Source organism: Plectropomus leopardus, chromosome 18 (genome assembly GCF_008729295.1).
Source record: "Plectropomus leopardus isolate mb chromosome 18, YSFRI_Pleo_2.0, whole genome shotgun sequence".
NCBI lineage: Eukaryota > Metazoa > Chordata > Actinopteri > Perciformes > Serranidae > Plectropomus > Plectropomus leopardus.
In genome coordinates this window covers 6,725,513-6,747,789 of record NC_056480.1, presented here as the reverse complement: position 1 = coordinate 6,747,789, position 22,277 = coordinate 6,725,513, and the positions used below count along the sequence as shown (strand labels likewise).

The following is a 22,277-nucleotide window of genomic DNA, read 5'->3' as shown; positions in this document are numbered from 1 at the left end:
CTGTGACTAACTCTTTGACTAGAATCACTCTCCGTTTGGAGTCTGTAACCTGAGCATCTGTCTCTTGGGACGTTACATCGTCAGAAGCAGGAGGGGCAGGGCTTTCAACCACAGAAACTGACCTGACATTGTCTTGAATGAGGCTAGAGCTGTCAGATTTCACCTCTGAAAGGGAACGAGTTAGCTCTGAGTAACAAATGCTACCACTGTCATCTGGTTTATAATCTGAAATGGGACACGATAGTAGATACCTACTGTAGATCTCTGTGTTTTGTTGAGGCTGGAAAGAAGTAGGATTAAATCTGGAGGTAGCAGGAACCCCCTTTATCTCACTAACGGAAGAATTTCTGTTTATACAGCCGCCTACTGCATCATCTGTTCTGTGAGGAGACGAGTCCTTAGAAGTTGACAGGAGGGAGTATGTAACATTGGTTTCTGTGTGATGTTCATTGTGGGTTTTAACCATGATGGGTCCTGATCTGGTGCTCTCATGTCTTATTTCAGTACTGATTTGAGGGGGAGGGTTTGAGGTGGGTGACACTACCTCCAAGGCAAAACTCTGGGGGAGAAGGGGGTCATACGACGCTCCATTATTTTTATCCTGACTGACAGGATGTGTGCTCTTCTCTTCGCTAACAGAGGAGGTTGTTGTAACACTGGTGGCAGTTTGTGGAACAAATCCATCATTGCAAGAAACTGAGACTTCTCTTATCTCGGTACTGATTTGAGGTGGAGGGTTTGAGGGGGCTGACACTAACCCCGAGGTAAAACTCTGGGGGAGAAGGGAGTTATATAAAGCTCCATAAATTGTAGCCTGACTGACAGAACGAGTGCTCCTCTCTTCGCTAACAGAAGAGGTGGTAGTGACACTGGTGGCAGTTTTGGGAACAGATCCATCCGTGCAAGCAATTGAGACTTCTTGACGTCTTATCTCGGTACTGAATTGAGGCGGAGGATTTGAAAGGGATGATTCTTCCACTGAGGTAAAACTCTGTGGGAGAAGGGAGTCATACGACGCTCCATAATTTGTGTTCTTCTCTTCACAAACAGAAGAGGTTGTTCTTACACTAGTGGCAGTTTCGGGAACAGATCCATCAGTGCAAGAAATTGAGATCTCTTGATGTCTTATCTTGGTGTTGATTTGAGGTGGAGGGCTTGAGAGGGTTGACACTTCCATTGAGGCAACACTCTGGGGGAGAACTTTATCTTGATTTGCAGGAATTGTGCTCTTCTCTTTGCTAACAGAGGAGGTTGTTGTAACACTGGTGGCAGTTTCAGGAACAGATCTATCAGTGCAAGAAACTGAGACTTCTTGATGTCTTATCTCAGTATGGATTTGAGGCAGAGGTTTTGAGAGGGATGACAATACTTCTGAGGTAAAACTCTGGGGGAGTAGTGAGTCATACAACGCTTCATAAACTGTTTCTTGACTGACAGGACAAGTGCTCTTCTCTTTGCTAACAGAGGAGGTTGTTGTCACACTGATGGCAGTTTCAGGAACAGTGTGAGAAATTGAGACTTCTTGATGGACAGACGCAGAATTTGCGCTTAGAGCCGAGTTGTCAGCGAGAGGAACAGGGGTCGAATCTGTAATTGTGGTGTCAATTTTGGAGTCAGTATTTGGCACAGAGAGTTCACCATTTTGAGTTGCATTGCCAGCTGTGTCAGGGGCGTCAGGTTGATGATGTGATAATATATCTCTGGTGGTTTCAGTAAGAGAGATTTCTATTTTTGTGTGAGACTGCTGGAGGATGTCCTCATCACACACACCGTTGTTTGTGATGACTGAATCAGCAACTGCTATTCTGTCATCAGAGGTGTCAGGCACAATTGAAGGCTGGCTAGCTGTAAAGATAGATTCAATCTGGTTATTGACAACGGAGGTGATTTCTGTAAGTGTTGTGGTGTCAGATTTATTGAAGTTTTCATGAACAGGAATGGTCTCTTTCTCCTCTGAAGAGTCTAGACTATCCAGCTGCAGCTCAGGGATGGTAGCAATCGGGGCTTTCTGAGGTTCCTCGTGTTCGTCAGAAAGAGCGGAGCCGTTTGTCAGAGGTTCTTTCACTTCTTGTTGTGTGTCTATATTGACATTTGACCCTGATTGGTTCGGCAGAGTGAAAGATGAGTCTAACTGGTTTGTGGCTAAAGGGGGAGGAGAAGGGATGTCAAATTTCTTGCTGATGTCAAGCTGTGGTTGAGACATGCTGATCGTCATCTTCGTGTTGTCCTTATCCAGCTCCATCTGACTGAGACGCAGAGGAGTCTAGAACAAGATCATTTGCATATGCAGATATGTATAAGTTAGACCCAGTCTGCACCTCTCTGGTTTCATCATTACAGTAGAGCCACAGGGTCAAGCATTATGTCATTCTGAAATATAATTCCCTGCTGATCTTTCAAAACAACAAACAACTCTTTTTAGAATACTAAAACCTGCAATAATTGTTTTTTGGCCACCTACGAGCAAGGGAACAAGTTCTGAACACACCTTTTAACCCTTTGAAACCTTGATTGACATTAGTTTTGAAACTTGAGCAAATTTGGTTTGATATCTTAGGCAACATGGGAACAAAGGCAGTGAGCAATTTGACAAGAAATGTCCTGCAAATTGCAAGAAATTAGGAAACGGTTTTTGGTCTCTCCCTACTCCTAAGGGAAATATCTTGCTCTTTAGCTGCTGAATGCTCCAGTGTGTTCACCAGCTAGTAACTGTGTCTGTCTGCACTTTGGTGCTGAGCAGGTAGTACACTGTGTTTTTTTGAGCTTTTCCGCTGACAACAACTGTCGGTTACAGCCAAAAACAATCCCTTGAGAGTGAATAAAACAATTAATTTACAGACAGAAAGTAAAAACAGGAGCTAAGACTCACAAGTGACTTTAACTTTCTTAAATGTTTTCCATTGTCATTTAATGTATTGTTATTATAAAACTAGCCATTGTAGGCACTTTAAAAACTCTTGTAACACTCTGGATCAAAACAATATTCTGTCCACTGACCAAGAGATATTAGAAAGATTTTCCTAGGAGTTATCTCTCAGAAAGACAAATGGTTAACCCAACAATGGTAATATGGAAAATACATATATATAATAATACTTGAGAAGTACAAACTGGATAAATCAGACAAAACAGTATGATCATAAAATGTGTGTAGTAAGTTTCTACACAAAAATTGGAAAAATCAAAAGGGCTCTATGCATTATTCAGAGCATATGAGTTGTCTGTACAACTTCAATAGCAATATTGCTGACAGAGTTAACGTTGTTACTTGGGGGGAACAGGAGGATACACACTATGCTTGATGCAATTCTGATATCAGCAGTAACTTTTGTTTGAGCACAGTGCAGAGCAGCAGCTATTAGCTAGCCAATTGGACACACATGCACTTCGGCATGTGCCACCGGACCAGCTCACCACAACAAACCACAGAGAAGCTCAGATTACAACACACTTATAGGGAGTGTGACTTCATTCTCTGTTCAGGACACACTGATGCTGTATTAATGCTCTGAATGTTGCATACAGCTCTTCACAGAAAAAATAATTTGTCAGAAATGAATTTGAAACACAGTTGGGGCACGGTGTTACCTCTTTTGGCTCTTCACTGCCCGGCCTATGAAGGACGGCAGTGCTCCTAGAGATACTCTCTTCATCATCATTCTTCTTCTTCCTTCTAAAACCAAAGGAGAAGGAAGAAATCCTTTTGGGCTTACGGAGGTCCAACTCTGAGTAGCTCAGTTCTTTGCTAGAGGTAGAGGGAAGGATGGAGAGCTGGAAAGAGAGAGAGGGAGAGGAAGGAAGAAATGCTAATTTACTGAATTTAAAGATAAATTTTAACTCTGAATGAGCATGTTTCTAAAATCATCTAGAAATCTATTGCCTTAACCATTACTATGTATTGTGAGCGTAACCTCAATTACTCTTTATTACATAAAATATAAACTACAAATTCATTTCCTACATACCAAACATACCTAACCATTATCAAGCGCTTGCAAAGGATTAATTAAAAACCTCCTGCTTCTTTCATAGGTAAGAATGAGGACATAGCACGAGGAGAGTAGTTAACACCCGAACTTCATTCCAAGCAGTAAAAGCTGCTCCACCCTGAAAAAAAATGAAAGACTAATAGAACACGATCAAATAAACCTGGTATCTCAACTCTTGAATGTAGACTATATTTTAACATGTTACACGTTGTATGTACCGTGTATATTCTTATTGTTCATCTTGATTATATATATCTTCTTGTTCATTATGAGGCCTTGAAAACATATTTAAATTTTTAACTTATATACTAGTTTTATACATTGCATTTTAGTATAAGGCAAAGTTTTATATATTATATATTTTACACACTCAACACATTATACATATTGTAATTTAAATATTCAAATATCAGTACCAATTGTCTATTACTGTATTTCTTATGTTTATATTTTTACACACTGACATACTCAGCATACTATACATATTTTATTTTTAAATATTTACATATTGTACTAATTGAAATATTGAAGTGACTATATTTTGTAACTTGTAGCCCAGAGATTATTATAATTTACCGCAAATAACATATACAGCCGTAGGCAAGTAAGAATCAGTTTGTCATGAAATAACTTTGACTGCTTAAAATGGTACATGGATTTTGAAGTATAAGTCATAGCTGACAGAGTGTCACTAAAGCTAATTAAATAAGTATACATATAAATAAAAAATATGAAATAAGTATAAATCTAGCAGGACAGAAGTTTTAAAAAGACGCAGAGTACCTTGGGAGAGCACCTTGTGTGACCCATGTGTTCCTATCAGATATTCCATAAAGACACCAATGTGTGCTCCTGCAGGCAAACACTGATTACAAGATAAAGGGGACTCTGTTCTGGTGACAAAGGAGGCCCTGCCATCTCTGTCACTGCTATGAGCCAGGTTTTAAACTGGGTGTGCCTGACAAATTCTTCCCTCTGCGATGGATAGTTTAAAATGTACAAGAAGCAACTACAGCAATCACAGTGGAGTCTTAGCTGAGGCTGTAGTGACTGTGTGAGACACATTGAAAAAGTACATAAATGCTAAATTTGGTAAAAAAAAAAAAAGAACAAAAACCTTTTTTGCATATTTGCTGTCAATATGTCGACACAACACTAAATGAAACAGATAATATTGGGAAAAAAATCATATCATCTGCCTACTCTATTGCGTTGTAGTGCCACTGATGACCTTACCGCCTGTGGAGGGAAAAAACAATCAGAGCCGAAGAGTCTCTAATGAAGCTGTGAATCACTGCTCGTGATCTGCGGTCAAACTTAAACTAGGCAGCACTAATCAAATATGAATCGAGATTCAGTTGCTGCATGATTGACAGGATTTACAGCCATGTTAGAGACTCGTGGGCTTGGCTTGTTTTTGTTCATGTGGTGGTTCTTTGGAAGAGGAGGAACATGATTTATCTCTCATGTACACAGTTACAGTTTCACCATATGACAAATTATTTTAATAAAAGTTGTCAACTGTAGCTTTAAGGTGCATAAGCACACAAACTGATGCTGCGTTCACATCGAATCAGGCAGATGCTAAATGGCAAACCAGATGTCATTTTAGTGAAGGAGAACAGGATGGCAAAATTAGGCGAGGCTGCCTGAGAATACCAGCAACGGTATGCTGTCCAAAGTTAAAAATGTTTAATTTTTTGCTGTCCTCCAGAATGGAATTTCCACTGGATATTGCAAAAAGCTAGTAATTTTGGTGCAACAACACCAGGAATTGTATAATATGTAATTGTATAATTATATAATTGTAACATTAATTGATAGTAATTCGCTTTCCATGTTGGAAATGAATTAATATATGACTTTTGGAGGGAATTTTATGATGCAGGGTAAAGTGTGGCTCATTTTGTGTTCCGAAAAAGTGTGGCTTGTTTCACACTTGCACTAGGATGTAATCCTTTTGGTAGTTTCTTCAATGACCCATGTCTACGAAAGGTTGCCTCCAGCATTTGAATGTTTGATATGATATCTTGTGATCTGGTCTACAAATGCAGCCACAACAAATTTCAGTTGCCTTTTTAAAGACTGTTATAGCATGCTTTAAAGCTCACTCAGCTTCATTTGTTCACATGCAAAGCAAGAATTCAGATCTTCATGTTAGCATTACTCTCATTTTGAGAGCTGACACATTCCCACCATACAATGAAAACACACATTTAATGCATTTATACATTCACTTCCTGAATGCCATGCTCATATGCTGCTCCGTATGTAGCAGCTGCCAGATCAATGGATTATAATTTAAGTAAAACAATTGTGTGGGATCACTATGTTCTTCCACACAGTCTGTCCTGTAGGTCTCAACTACAAAGCAGTCAGATCAGAGAGCGCTTCATCGCAGCGCTGCTGTTAAGTAAAGCCCTGGCGCCCTCTTCTGGAAAATCTTTGGTTTATTTCTCCTATCTCTGACTCAAATTCATATCTAATACACACACATACATGTGTGTATATATATATAACAGAGTATTTTTACAGTGTAGTATTAGAGCTTGTACTCAAGTAAAGGATCAGAATCCTTCCTCCACCTGTGAATATGCACCAATCACAAGTGTTGTGAATTTGAACTGTGCACAGGCATACTGTTATTTTTTGAGGTACGCTGCCCTCTAGAGAGCAGTCTGTATGTCTGTATGTTGGTCAGCTGCAGGCAGTTGTTTGTCTTTTTGTGGGTGTAACCAATTGAGATTATATGAGTAGTTATTAAGTGTGAGTGTAAATGAATAATAGCATTGGGTAAATATAGTAGGTAATAAAGATTGTGCTTGTTTGCTTGGTGTATATCAGGATTATCTGTGAGTGAGTGCCTGTGAGCATAAGGTGGTTATGATTGTGTAAGCAAGACCTCAAGGGAGTTTCTGCAAACCAGTTACCCATAAAGAGGGGTTCATGAAGTCACCGAACAGGGGGCCTTTTTACTCCACCCTAACACACAAAAAAATTGCCCCCAAGGACATTCTTGTTCAGACAAGTTTTAACATCTTTAGAAGGCCAAAAGGAAACCTACATGCAAGTCTTTCTATCTGAGAGCAAAACTCTGATATGAATACAACCACGACCAAAACATGGAATATAATGAAATAATTGTATTGATTTTGAAGATAAAATTAGATTAGCTCCCATGTCTCTATCTCTTACAAAACCAAAGTAAAAGTGCCTTTTTTAAAATGTTCTGATCTGTTTAAACAGGAAAAAATAATGTGCCACAATTACTTTGACCAACCAAAATAACGAACCCGCAATAAATATGTCATCCTCAGTGACTGATGTTATCCTACATATGTCACAAGATAGAAAGTGACATGGCTGAGGGACAAAAAGCTAATTGAATTTTTTTCATTTAAAACTGCAGAATCATGTGCCAGATATTTATCGCCACAGGGACTGATATATCAAGTTTTAACAGAATATTATCCCGTTAGCCTTCCAGGCAGCAGAGAAAGAGACGTTTCAGAGAATCAGATGTTGTGGCTTCATTCTCTCCTTGTCTCGTCAGAGCAAAAAGCTCGTCATGCTTTAATATTAGGGTAGGGTGGAGTTATCCCCTTCCTTTTTCCATTTGATATCATTTTATCAAGTATCCTGAAAACCCTCTGACTATGTGACATTTTATAGAAATTTTACGTTATATTTAGTATATACCTATAACAGTATGTAACAACTGATAAACTGTAAAATTAACAAACAGTGAACACAATAACTGCAGGTAATTTGTCTTAAGTTAGCATTTTGGATGGATATTGAGCAGACTGTCGTCTGTGAAAATTGCATCAGTGATAGTTTTCCTGATAATTTAGAAACTTTTTTTATATGACTGTCTGTAATATATACGTGTGTGTGTGTGTGAATTTTGAATTTCTTTGAAAATAACAATCATACATACTTAATAGGCTTATTTTGACAGAAATTCAGTGTTGTCTTCTCCCTAACACTTGACCATTCTTCTATTAGCTCTTGGTTGTTTTAAAAGAGTACTTTTGTAATGCAGGTTGAGGCTTTTAGAGTAACTTCACTGTGCCGATATTCAGTGGGACTTGTTTTTTAACACATCTTTTAGGCTTATCTGAATTTTGAGAAATAAAAATTTAATTTAATCGTCTTCACTAAAATTAATGAAATGCCGATATATTGACCTACTGTATATTTTTTATAAAATGTTTTCTTATCTTCTTTATCACAAAGGCCTCACAACCCCCTGGGTAGGGCAAAGCACCAAGTTTAAAACTGGTTACCAGCCTGGCAATGAGCCATCAGCTTTTGCTGAGCTGGACTGAGCAGTTGACAAATTTAATTGCCTATTATTATAGTCATAATGTTCCTGTGTAACTAAAGGCCATATATTATTAATAAATTATGATTCACAATATGACTAAACCTACTTTGCAGAGCACAAATGTATTTCTCTCCGCATGTCTCAAAGCAGCAAAAAAAAAATAGATTAAAAAAACTGACCAGTCTCTGTTTACAAATATCATGACCTGTTTACTCAAGATAATCCACAGACCTTGTTGTGAGCGGTTTAACGTAGGAACTATTTTCTTCATACTGAACTACACCCACCAACTGTTTAACTGCAAAGGTAGCATGCATTTACTGCTAGCTCACCAAGCACCAATGTGCTGTCTTATATTGCAGCTCATCTTAGAGAACGCCATAATGTTTAAATCTTGCGCAGTCAGAAGCACATGATTGACAGCTGCATTACAGATTTCTCAGCTCTGATTGGTCGTTTTCAGTGCCCGCGGTAGATTCTCGTTAATGCCATTAGAGGAAGCAGGAGGAGGAAAATGATTTTTCATGATATACTTTTATCAGAATATATGTTATTTTCATAAAAGTTACTAACTTAAGGCCTTTAAGCTTCATCAGTTTCTGACTGCGTCACATTAGAGTCAGTTGGGCTGTGAGAAGCAGTGAAAACAACCTTGTAAAAAATGTTGAAATGTTTTCCCTGGAGGCTGATTTGCTGGTTGCACAGACGCTCGGTGCTAACTAAGCTCTCAAATATTTTTTAAGCTTTTGTCTCCTGGTTCAGTTTTCAGGGAAATTTGACACTTTTAGTTGGTTTGGATGCTCTCTCAGTAATGGTTATGCTGTCTGTAGAGATTTTGCACAGAATGTTAAACATCCATAAGAGGAAGGCGGGGCCCTCCTAAAACTGCCACTCCTGAAGTTTCAAACACTGTTTCCCTTAAAGTAAGGTTTTCTTGTGTTTTTACAGTGTATACTGATCTGAGTTGGGAAAGCTTTGAAACTAATGCGAATAAAGTCCTTTAAAGCTTATTTGGACATTACAGGAGATAATGGTCTGTCAACTAAAAAACAAATTAACTATTTTGAATTTGAAATCCCCTAAAAACATCACTTAGTTTGTTAATGAGACACTTGACTCGGGTAAAAACCCTTTCACCCAGTGCAGTGTGACACACAGACACAGCGCACATTTTCATGCTTAAAGCCAAACCTTTTTTGCATACTCAGTCTAATGCTGTGCTAATACATTTTTTCACTATTATTACAAAATAGGGTACATTGTAATTGACATAACCAAAATATGTGTGACTATAAAACACTGCCTGCTTCAAGTTTAAAGCATTAGTACTCATATCAGGTGCCATCAAATAATGCTATTTTGAATGCACAGTTATAGCATTATGGGCATGTGGCTTGCTAAAACACTTTAACTAACACACACACACACACACACACACACCTCTTGACATGATCCAGTCAAAAATCTTTCCTGCTCGACTGCTTGAGTACTTTGAGGAACACGTCACTCACAAAATAACCTTTTGTTAGTCAGTTAGTCATGCCATATTACCTTGAATTTGTAAAGAAAATGTTTTTCCTTGCAAACCTATGCAGAAAATGATCAAAATGTTGATTTATTGATTGATAGGGGACCATGTCTAACAACAGTAAAACTAGATAAATACATAATTTTACAAACTCACAGCTCCTGCAGTAATGGTGTTATTTATCGAGTCAATACTCAATACTTCTTGAACACATGCATTTTTGCTAAAACACAAACATATGAACATAAAAAAACCTTAATGTTAAAGCCAGATGTTAAAAAGAGCATAGTTTTAATTTCTGTTCTGTTTGAAATAGTAAGGTTTTGAAAATGCATATGTTTGGGAAGTACTGAGCATATTCATAAATGAGACTTGGATTATACTGTAGGAGCTGTGAGGGAGTTTGTAAATGGATGTTTTGGTATGGTTAAACATAGTCCCAATCAACTATGAAATATAGTTTCCTTCTCAAATTCAGGGCAGGGTAACACAGCATAACTGATATACAAATGCTCATTTTGCGGGTAAAAAAGTGAACTGATGGTCATTTCTAATAGTATAGTTAAAAGAATTCAACAATGCAAAAACCTTGACTGACCTTTGACCTGGGCGCGGTGCCGTACAGAGAAAACTTGTTGTCTGAGGCGATGTTGTCTGAGATGTTGTCAGCCCAGGTCCCTCCCTCCTCTGCAGTGTTATTTGGCTCAGCACCACTGAGGAGTAAACAGTCATAAATGTGAAATTAGAGGAAACCGAATCCACAAATGTGTCACCTAAAATAGTATTTTGAAATGTTTCCCACAGCACAAAAAAATGTGAATAATCTGACACTTTTTTAAAATTCTGTGAAGACAACCTTTAAGATTAATTAATGTGCAATATGCAGTTCAGTATACTGCTGCAATGGGGTATTACATGATGAAAACTAGACATATATGTCATCCTGTAGGATATGCAGTGCTGTTCAAAAGGGAGGACATATGCAGTGAATCAATGTTTAGGGAATGCTGAATAGAACCAGCTGAACAGAGAGTAGGTTTGTGATCCTTTGAACCGCATTCCATGTTAAGCGAGACTTTTTTGTAGAACAAAGCATAATTATGCCATCAGGATTCAGTTAATGCGCATAAAGACATGCTTGAGAGCTACATAAGCCGTCACCTAAAATAAGACATTGCTAGCTACAAACCTCAAAAAGATTTTTTTAATTAAGATGATTAACTTTTGTCCACTTTGTTGCAAAACAACAGGCTTTTAGCTTCATCAGCATTGTTTACTGTCTCATGTCCCTGGACGGCGGCATCTGTGTGATGCTGCAGGGGCTTCAAAGTCAACAAAGAGGCTCCATCAGTAGAGCTTGAGCTGTCATCACATAAGGCAAATTACATAAATGTCCCTTTAAAAACAAAAGCTGTTTTTCAAGTGGACAATGCAAGAAGTCAAATTACAGGCAAACATTAGTGACAGCCATCGATGATTTACAGAGCGGGCCTACTTGGCACAGGCTCAGGGGCCAACAGTGTCAGGGGCCCCTCTGGCCTTCGCTAACAAAGTGTAACTCAAATTAACATGTATCGGGCAGGGAGAGACTCAAAATGAACCACAAAGAGATGCAAAGAAACTATGAAGAGATAAAAAACAACTAAAATGAGACATAAAATAAGTAAAAATATACCTCAAACAGACAAAAGCTGTCAAAGACATGCAATAGAACAACAGAAAGACATAAAATGACTGAAAATATTAAGAGACACAAAATGCTCAGAAAGAATCACAAAACAACCTCAAGGACACACAAAGTTACCTCAAAGAGAGACAAAACCACAAAAAGATGCTGACAACTATAAAGAGACACAAAACAACAACTACAAAAAGTGGCAAAGTCAGCACAAAGTCTGTGTCTTGATCCCATGTAGTGAAGTGGTGAGGCAGGTGAGAACAGCAGAATGACTGTAGTAAACAGTAACAATAAGTGATAACGACAAAGCCCAGCTTTGAGTGTATCAATAATAGGGAAATGAGTATTGAAATTGTTTAAGATATTTGGAAGCGGTATGTATCAGTAAATCAATACTTTCAAAACTGTAACAACAACAATGCACACCCTGTGGGAGCATGACCTTCTCTTACCTATAAAGGTGATAATTGTTCATGTTTTAGTCGTAATGCAGCTTTTTAACAGCTGACTGTGTAATATCATATGACAGACTCACATGGACACAGATTCGTGTAAAAAGACAAATAGACAAACACACATGTGCACAGTTTATGTACTTAAACAGCTACAACATGTCATGTATTTGCTCAACAGCATCCAGCTAATCAGTCAAAGAATAAAAACTACTGTGCGACAAATATAATTTTTGACAGAAATTATATCCGCAAATAAGATAATGAGTCATATCTTGTCCTTAGGGGATGTGTGTTTACGTGCCAACACAATGAAACATACACTCTGTGAACTTACAATAGCAACACCTGTCATTCTGAAGAGAAAAAAACAGACTTCATTTGGATGAGGTTCAACAGGATGTAACTGAGAGACAACAGTGCTTTCTTTACTTTCGCTGGTTGCATGTGCAATAAAATGTGGTAATGTTTGTTTGCATAAGAACAAGATTGATGTGGGGTGGGGTGGGGGGGTGTAAGGCCTTCAGCGGTGAAACTCACACGTTTGCATTTGTTTCTACAGACTGGTAGACTCCTGCTGCAGCTAAGCCACGTGTTTTCTGTATGCAGGCAGACAAAAATAGGCACCATACTATTAATACTAATGGTAATTTTTGGAAACTAGTGCAGTGCCTTTTTAAAACATGCCTGATCGAACAGGCTGAATGCATGGCCTGTGGTGCTGTTTGCAGTTTTCTCAAGAGCCGCTTGTACAAAAACAACTTACAGTCAACACTACGCTTCTTTGAGTCCTGAGCAATAAACCTGAGCCCCCAAACAGCGAGATCTATTATGATGGTCAGATATGAAAAAATATTGAATTATATTACTATTCTAACTAATTGTATCAAGAAAAGACATACAAAAGAATCCCAAAGCACGTAAAAATATGCAACTTAGCAGTTAACTACTTAATTACTGTGTACTTCCACTTCAGCGTAAATCATTGCACTACATTTACAGAAAAAGATGTGCTATTGGTCATGTTGCAGATTCAGATTTTACTCACAGAATCTGAAAATTAGAATATGATGCATTATGATTTATTAAACTATTCAACATGCTAATAATTCCTCTTTCACACACAAAAATCTAAATGCAGGACATTTACTTTGTGGTGTTATCATTATTAGTTAATAGTTTGATATTTAAAAAAGTATTAACGCTCTCTGCTGAGCCCAAAAGCCCCACCACAGCTGCTGCACAAAGCCACAAAGTTTGCTTTCATTATTTAAAGTTTATTAATGTTGAAAGTGCCACATGTCAAAACTGCACCAAACTAAACAATGGACATCCTTAGGTCCCCAGCAATACACCCAACAAGTATGACATAGGATGAAAGGTTCTCACGATATGCAAAGGACACATATTAGAACATTATAGTTCAATATGCTTCTCACTGTTCAGTATAAATGTAGCTGGAGTCAACTGCTAGTTAGCTTAGCATAGAGACTGGTAGCAGGGAAAACAGCTAACCTGAACTACAGAGATAGTGGGGGGCGTAATTGGTTAACTTTGAAGCTTGCTATGTCTGTTTCCAGTATTTATGCTTAGCTAAGCTAACCGTTCTGATACCTCCAGCTTCATATTTACTGAAAAGTCAAGACAGCTATCCATCTTCTCAGTTAACTCTTGGTAAACACATAAATGGCTACTAAAATCCTGTTGGATGACTTCTAACTGAAATGTCAGAGCAAAAATTACTTTTGGGAGGCCAAGTTTACACTCTGTGTCCCCTCCAGAGCAGTCTTTGTTAACCTTTGTGTTTATGGCCTTGCATGTTGGCACATTCAAGCATGTGTAACCAGGACCTGAGGGAGAAGACGGATAACTATGTAGGTCATCGTTCTCTGTGTTATAATTACAGTTTGTCTGCGCAGCACACACAATGCCATTTTAATTGGAATTCAAATGCAACTTAATTGAAGGTTTTCAGTATCATTATGTTGCTGTTATATAACAGGGGCTTTACTGCTGTATAGCCACATGCACTACTATATATCACACAAGCTACTGAATGAAGGGGATGTGATAGAGTTAATGCTTAACTATTTCCATTATTCAGAGCACACAGCTATCACCCGTCATCACAGTCATTTGTTCACTTGACTTTAATAAGACAACACTGATGCTGCTTTTAATGTCTTTCTCTGTAGAGACTCATGCAGGATAGTTAGTTAAACTCAATAAATTATTGAATACTGTCTGCAGAGACAGAAATGATCCACTGAACAATGGATCATCTTTATCTTTCGTCTGACTGATAATGATTCAAGGCTAGCATTTTTTAGGCTCTGGTGTCATTTGGAATCAATGCCCCTATTTAACCAAAAACAATAGACTGAATGGAACCAATATGAAATAAACTCAACAGCAGTATTTCCAATTTAGTACTTTAAGTCCACCATTGATTTTACTAAGCAAGCTTTCTTTAGCCTCACTGAATCCAGCTCCATAAATTCCTCCTCTGCTATTTCACCTGTTCTGCCAATACTGGCTAGACAAGTAAAGAAAAGTAGAACACCACCTGAGGATGAATTCAAGACAAATGGTTCAAATAATGAAGTACTGTTTAAAAAAAAAACTACCACAACAAAACAAAACAAACAAAAAAAGTTCAAAAATGATTTCAAAATTAGATGTAAAAGATCTGAAGAATAAAAGAAGTCATGTAGGAGTCCTGTAATGTTGCAACACATCAGTCTAATACTTGGATACCAGCATTGTTGTCTGGTATCCAAGTATTAGACACTCGTCTTTTGTCTTTGTCATATCTCTTTGGAGATATGGGTGTCTTACACCATTAATGGCTACGATAGCTTCAAGCTGCAAGCCACTCAGTGCAGCCACCAGAATAAAGGCCTTTATACACTGGGGAGTAAACTACAAAAAAAAATGCTGTATTTTGCAAATTTGTGATTATTTCAACACTTCAATAAAAGGTTTTGATGCACTGGCAGTGATGCAAATTTGCAACAACTACTGAGATCATATTAACGCAGAGCAGCGTCTGGCAGTCTGTCTGAAGTTGTTGTATAGTCTAAGCTACTGTTAAGTTATTTCATTGAGTTACTTTTTAGCAAAATCCTTGCAGTGTTTTTGATGTCCCTTTGGTAAAAGGTTACACAGTGTGTATGTCTAAAGCTTTTATTGTGAAAGATAAGAATGTAAGAAGTGGATCTGGCATACTCTGCCTTTGTTGAGGCTGAAAGGAGTAATGGGCTACGTCACAGTACACGGCTTCTTTCCTCTGAGACAGTTCACATTCATGTTTGAACTGATGCATATCTGACAGTCAGTTTGAGGAATCTTTGACTTGAAACACCTCACATACAACCAATAATGGCACACACTTGAGCATTTAACAGTGGTGGGGTCATGATGTGGCTGTCAGGCTGTCACAGGGGGAACCCTGTCAAAAAGTGTCTGGCAAAATTCTATTTAGTGTTCATAGCATTCATTGTATTTTGCCCTTAATAAAAACTCAACTACGACATCAATTAAAAAAAGTGTATCAGTTGGGCTCTGGTGGCTGATGCACACGTCAAGTCGTCACATTTTGCCTTGTCAGTGGACTTGCGTGTACTTATTTCGCTCTAGGTATCCTCCTGCATCTGCTGTTGATGTTCTGGGACACTGCATTCAATGCAGGGATGTCAACAAAAGCATGTGGTTAGGTTTAGAGAAAAAACTGTGGTTTGGCTCTTAAGTCATATGGGAAGGGAACACCGTGTATGCGGGTGAAAGTCTGCAGTTAGTTGGACACACCACTATCTCTCCCACCTGCCCTGCAGGGGCCTTCCAGCTTCTTCGGCACCGGCAGCGTTTCAACTTGACGCAGTTCAGTGACATATTATATAGCAGAATTGTACTGCTCCAAAAAGTGGCTTTTGGCATTGGTATCTTATGCTGAAATTACTGACAATGCTGTGGTATTTGATGACTTTGGGGTGAGAACGGGCTGGCTCATTACTGGGGCAGTCTACTGCAGTAGCAGTATGGCTACGACAGCCTTCTGTATATCCACTATATATGAAAAATATAAATTATGCCATTTATTCTGGCATTTGGGATGAGCGTTGAGTGGAGATAAGAGTGTGCTACAGAGGATCTGGTTCTTTCTAACTACGCACCATTTCATTTTTTAACGTCTTAGACTTCAGCCCCAACTGATCCCAACTTAAGTGACATCACTTGAGGCAGTTTTTTTGAGAATTCGATGTAGATTCCTTTATTGATCCGTCAGTTAACAGATGAGTTTTGTTTCAGCACTGTATCCTTTGAAGTGCTCATTTGACAATAAAAAAACAGGGAAGACATCACACTTCCGAGGAACAGATGTCTGTTTCCATGCACCTCAACTCACATTCACTTACAATTCAGGCCAGGGCACAATAATAGTTTACACTGCTTCAATAAAAATGCAGGAGGATGACCAAGTATTTATACTGAAAGGTGTGCAACGAACTATGTAACCACAGTTCCTTCACAAAGACAATAAGTTTCACGATACAGTGACTCACTTTGACCTCATTGTTTTAAATAATGTCAGATATTTAGGCACAGCTGAGTTGAGACATCGAAGCTGCAACCGTGACTAAGATGCTGCCAATGTATCCTTTGGCACAATGGCGTGTGTGTGGATTTGTATTATGATTGATTAGTAGTTCCAGAACAATGCAGTAGGCATGTGGAGCTGCAGGTTTCTCTACAGTACATCTTTTAATCCAAAACTCCGCTCAGGAGCCCGACAAACCTTGACAGACAGTCAAAGTCTGGGTGTGTTTGACTTCCTTGAAGAGGCAACATGAGTGTTTCCTCTGTCACGTCATAGAGAAGGGGTAAAGTTTCAAAAAGGGCTGATGTGACTTTGACATCCCCTTGAACTGTATGAATTGCTATGGAGTCAAAACAAACAAACTGACTCAAAGATGAATTTCTTATCCCTGAAATCCTCAAGTCAGATAAAACCTTGGACATGGATTAAATTTTAATCTTCAACCTAAAACAAAAACAGAGTTAGTCTATGTCTGGATTTAAATCTGATCGAGGACATCCATCCACAGTGTCAACAATTAAGGGAAGCACTCTTAGACGGTAAATCCCTTAAATTAAAACGCTAATATAATAGCTCATTTCAGTTATTGTTATGTAAAATCAGTGGCTGAGGGGCTACGAAGAAGAATAACATATTTTTCTTTTAATTCTTATTAGAGTTATTATACTTTTGTCTTGGAAATCAATAGAAGTTGATGTTTGTATTTATCTTTTTAAATGTGTGTGCAGTTAAACTTTACCCTTGTGTAACCCTCGTGTGCTGCTCTTGTGTGCAAAGGCAATTCTCGTAGTGCCAGCCCATCTTTTTTTTTCCTTATGCAAACACATGCTGTCACTCGGTCTGGTCTTCAACCACATGAACAACATGATGACATTGTACTGTCATGTGACTTGTGGCTCAGCCACCGCCTCACCTGTGTATCTTCACACTCCTTTGCTTACATATTGTGTGAGGTTTGTACAAAGCAGTGCATCTCCTTTGTAAACATTTCAGGACATTTGACATTTCAAAATGTGTTAAATGCTTGAAACTAAATTGTGAAAGCATTCCAAGTGTATGTATGATACTGCTATATAGGGATGTAAATCAAAGGTTTCACCACAATAAATTAAATCAATTTCTTGGACAGTACGATATTTGCTGATGTTGGCTGTTGGCCTTTGCTTAGTCCAGTGTCCCTTGGAGTACATTCATGGTAGTGCTCAGGCTGAATCACAGTAGTCGTTTTTACAGGTCTTAGTTCTCTTTGCTCCAGTGGCTCCCAGTGAAGGATAGAGCATGTCATATAACTTACTCGAAATGTGGTTTATAGGATCTTAATGGCAGAGCCCCTCGTTACTTCAACAGTTATTTGAAGAAGTCAGGTAGCCAACCTGAACCTTTATAGATTCTAAACCATGATGGGTAAGGGGCCGTGCCTACCAAACATTTTTTCTGAGGCCATTGTATTTTTTAAATGATTTCCAATGGCAACGCTGCATATTTACCCCGTGCAACAACCCCAGTTGGGTGTTATCCAGCATATAGACAGATTTGGTGGTCATGGCCTCTAAGTTGTTTTTTTTAGCTATGTGGATACCATGGAGTGGAACAAACTGCCTTTTGCAGTAAAAGAGATGCAGTACCCACAAGGCTTTAAGACAGTTGTCAGACAGAGGCTGCTTGATAGCACCTCATCAGTCATTTTCTGTAACCGCTTATCCTTGTAAGGGTCGTGGGGGGGCTGGAGCCAATCCCAGCTGTCATCGGGCAGTTCACCAGACCATCGCAGGGCCGACACATATACACAGACAACCATACACGCTCACAGTCACACCTAAGGGCAATTTAGAGTCACCAATTAACCTGAGCTGCATGTCTTTGGACTGTGGGAGGAAGCCGGAGAGAACCATGCAGACACGGAGAGAACATGCAAACTCCGCACAGAAGGGCCCCCGCCCGGACCGAACCCCGTTCCAACCGGGATTGGAACCAGAGACCCCCTTGCTGTGAGGCAACAGTGCTAATCACAAAGCCACCGTGCTGCCCTTGATAGCATCTCGAAATAGTAAAATGGTTGTTATGCACATTGAAATAGGTTTGTTTTTCTTTTTTTTTTTTTTTTTGAAAAAAAAGTGTATATATGACTTGTTGGTTTGTTTGGTTTTTTTTGGCATGTATATCTAGTTGGTTAATATGCTGGGATGTGGCGCGTTGTGGAAGAGCATTTTCCATTTTGGCCATTGAATGTCTGTCTCCTTCTTGTTGTGTAGTGAAATGTCTGATAGAAGTTATCACGGTGGTAATAAGTCCTGCAGCCACATTTACAAAACTACCTAATAGAGAGACTTGCTACTAGAGACAAAATTGAAAGAAAATTCTTGTAATTATGATGTTTTCTTAGTGTTTCCTCTTATAAAAGACTAGGTCTTGATAAAGAGAAAAGTTATTTCTTAAGCATCTTAGCCCTTAGGAAAATTCCTAAGGTGAAAAGCTCTTAGTAGTAGAGAGGAGGACTTTTAAGAGGCGTAAGAGTTTCTTAAGCAGAGGAGAAAATGGCGTAAAGACAAAGAGGTGGGAGAAATATTCTCGTAACACTGGATTACTGAGTTAATGAAACAGATTAGATTGTACAGGAATGCTTGTGGTCGATCTCATTCAATCCAGTCCACTGATAATTGCACTGATAAACTAAAGCAACACACTAGTTTGGACTGTTGGACCTGTCTGTACTGGCTAAGCACAAATATACTGTAATTCAGAAACACTGACCCTTGTTTAAGGGTCATAGTTTTAAACTGTTGTTTAGCTTGTTGAGGGGCCTGTACTTTTTACAGATTAGCACATCAGTCTTGCCAATGTTTCTAGCTCTGTTTACAATAATGATTTAATAGTTCAGCTGTTAATCAACCTGCCTCAGACATTAATACCTAAAATTCCAAGACTAAAAGGACAAACGACTGCTTTTCAGGGATTGTCTTGTATCTGTCTTTGAATCTGTTTTTTGGCTTTAAACAGATAATAGTATTAGACAGCCTTTACTTTGTGGTCTGCACAAATGTTTCTCACTTATGTTTGCAATTCCGTATACATGATGCAACTAAAGACTATTTTACTTATTAATAAAACTGCCATTTATTTTCTCAGTTAATTAACTGTTGGGTCATTAAAATGTTAGAACATCGTGACAAATGTTGTGGATCTTTATTTATTCAGTTATGTATTTATTGTTTTTTGAGATTTTTATATTTCTTTAGCTTCCCAGTAGTGTTCCTTGTGTACTCCCATATGAAAAGAAATTTAATTTTGCTCAAAGTGTAACAGTTTTATCATCAAAATGCTATTTTCCCAAGCCCTTAAAAAAAATGTCATGCATGGCCTGATGCAGGTTTCTGCATGATGACATTGCAGCATATAAACCTTTAGTCTGCATAATGTGACTGAGCCAATCCTTCTCTGTGAATTGTTATAAAACTTCAAAATTAGCAATATTCCTTTAACCCCCTAATTGGCTCAGAAGCTAAGTAATGTATTGTGGGGGATTTCATGTGAGTTTGGATCTAAACCTCACAAACAAACAAACTGATTGAGGCAGCGGCAGACCAGCAATTCCCATGTTCCGTTACGTAAAATTACCTTTTTTCCAACAGAGTCCGTCTTTAAAGCAAGATATATAATGGCTTCGGCTCCCAGTTGGAAAGGGTTATCTGATGGCAAAGTAAAGGTTGAAATATTCCCAATATAGTTTACTATAAATTGATTTTTTTAGGTGGTCATTTCAGTTAATATTATTACAATCAGCACTCTTTTGCTAATGGCTGAGTGGCAGTTTCCATCTGAAAAATCTGTGAAAGAGCGCAGGTGGAGTCAACCTTTAGCTTGTTTCACCCACATAGCAAAAACACAAACAGTTTAGGTATCATGGAAGACTAATAAATGAGAAAATATTCAACTAAAGAAGTTTCTACCAGAACACTTTTGGCATTTTTAACCCTATAAAAATAAAAAAATAAAAAGATTATAATTTAATTCAAACAAAAATTCAAGATTTAAGATTGCTTTTTGTCTTTAGGACAATTTGCCTTGCACAAAAAGGCTGCCACATAACAATATATACACTGCAGAAATGGACAGAAAGTGCATAGCATAAACAAGTACAAGCATAAAGTGCATTCATATACATGCAACATCCAGTTTTTTGTTTATTTTCTTTTTTAAACCTTTTTAGGTATCTCCTCCTTTACTTAACCATTTTAACCATTTCTTTCCAAATGGTATTTAAAGAGGGGATACTTATAATCCCCATCACTTTCATTGCTATGTGGACCAGTTTGCTTATTTGTAATTTTTGCTCAACTGATATATCACCAAACCAAGATGAAATTCTGTAATGTACCTGGATCAGAGAAACAGAGTTGTTGTCAGTCCCCTCAAATTATAAAATACAATATTCAATCATGTAGTTTGTATTTGACTAAATACACACCTAATAGTGCTTTAGCTACAATGTTTGACTTTTCTAAAATTATTCATAAGCTATTTTGTGGCATTTCTTTTTAGGATTCTGCAAGCTTTCATAGAACTGACAGAGGTTTAATTTCTCCACATTTAATTTGCTCTTTTGCACAATCACATAATGACTGAAAGGATGGACTGAATTTTATGGATTTCACAGTCCCCCTTTCAACAGTCCTGTCTAGACAGAAATATCCTTGTGGGCAATCTAAATCACTATCAACTCAATCATCTACAAAGTCATGGTAATTCTAAGAAAACGGATTTAGCATGATGGAGGAAATGACCCTTTTTAGCTTTCATTAACCTCATTAAATACTATATTGAGTAATACATTTCTGCATTGATTCATGGACAGCCTGCTGTGTGATGAGATCTGAATTATTGGACACAAGTAAGATGAAGGCTCAATAGAAAAGCGTCATTATTGGTGCATATTTATAAAGACAGCAACAGCAGCATGAGCTCATAAAAAGCTCAAACTGAATTATGTGTATCCAGAAGTTCAATATAAAGGGAGCAATAAATTTGAGGCAGCTGCAAACCACACACACTGAAACTGTCTGCATCTTTAGGACTCTTAAAAGCTGCTTTATGTCACTGCTTGTCCATAAATAAGACACAGGACACATGCACAGGCATGAAAAATGGACAGCCTCTCAACACTCTGCATGCATACCTGAGCAACTGCTGGTTCTCATGAACCGGCTTCACGGGACCAGACTCATTCTTCGGTTTTGTCCTGAACTTTAGAAACTTAAATCTCTTCTTCTCTCCCTCGTTCTGGTCCGCAGCCTTCTCCGCCGGATCGTCCACGTTGACCTCTCTCTTGGAGAACAAACTTCTCAGAGACCTCCTGGGTGAATTCTTCGCCATCTCTGCCGGGCCTTGATGCCAGCGCGGACACAGCGGGACTGGCTGGTGTTTAAACGCGTCGCAGCTACTGTTCCGGTGATGATCGGTTTATTAAAAGCTGATGAAAACAGTCGCGGAGCGGACGAGCGCTGGTTGACAGATGACAGGCTGACAGCTGTTGCCTCGTTTTGTGTGCAGAGCTCAGGTGTGGCGACACGCCCTCTGAACAGCAGCACCCAGACAGCCTCCCGGTGAGTCTCCCCTACCATGTTATGTAACATACTGAAAATGAAACGAAATTATTGGGGTCTATTCAAAGTTGGTTGCAGTTGTCTCCAAGTTTTATTTTAAGGA

General features: G+C 38.5%; 1 protein-coding gene across 1 annotated transcript; it reads right to left on the bottom strand.

Moving 5' to 3' along the window:
* Positions 1–6: 6 nt before the first annotated feature.
* Positions 7–21,944, bottom strand: LOC121958144 (mucin-5AC-like). Its single transcript, XM_042507017.1, has 5 exons — positions 21,748–21,944; positions 10,446–10,560; positions 3,589–3,771; positions 77–2,263; positions 7–12 (listed from the first exon to the last, which is right to left on the bottom strand). The coding sequence occupies exons 1-5, from the start codon at positions 21,942–21,944 to the stop codon at positions 7–9; spliced, it is 2,688 nt and encodes an 895-aa protein (XP_042362951.1).
* Between the last annotated feature and the right edge of the window lie 333 nt (positions 21,945–22,277).

Bases quoted from the DNA above. Each gene is read 5' to 3' on its own strand.
- LOC121958144 (XM_042507017.1), bottom strand. From the start codon at position 21,944: ATGGCGAAGAATTCACCCAGGAGGTCTCTGAGAAGTTTGTTCTCCAAG. The intron at 3,772-10,445 runs GTCAGTCAAGGT...CTCTCTTTCCAG, and splicing joins GCACCGCGCCCAGGTCAAAG to CTCTCCATCCTTCCCTCTAC. The intron at 2,264-3,588 runs GTAACACCGTGC...ATCTTGTTCTAG, and splicing joins GCAGTGAAGAGCCAAAAGAG to ACTCCTCTGCGTCTCAGTCA.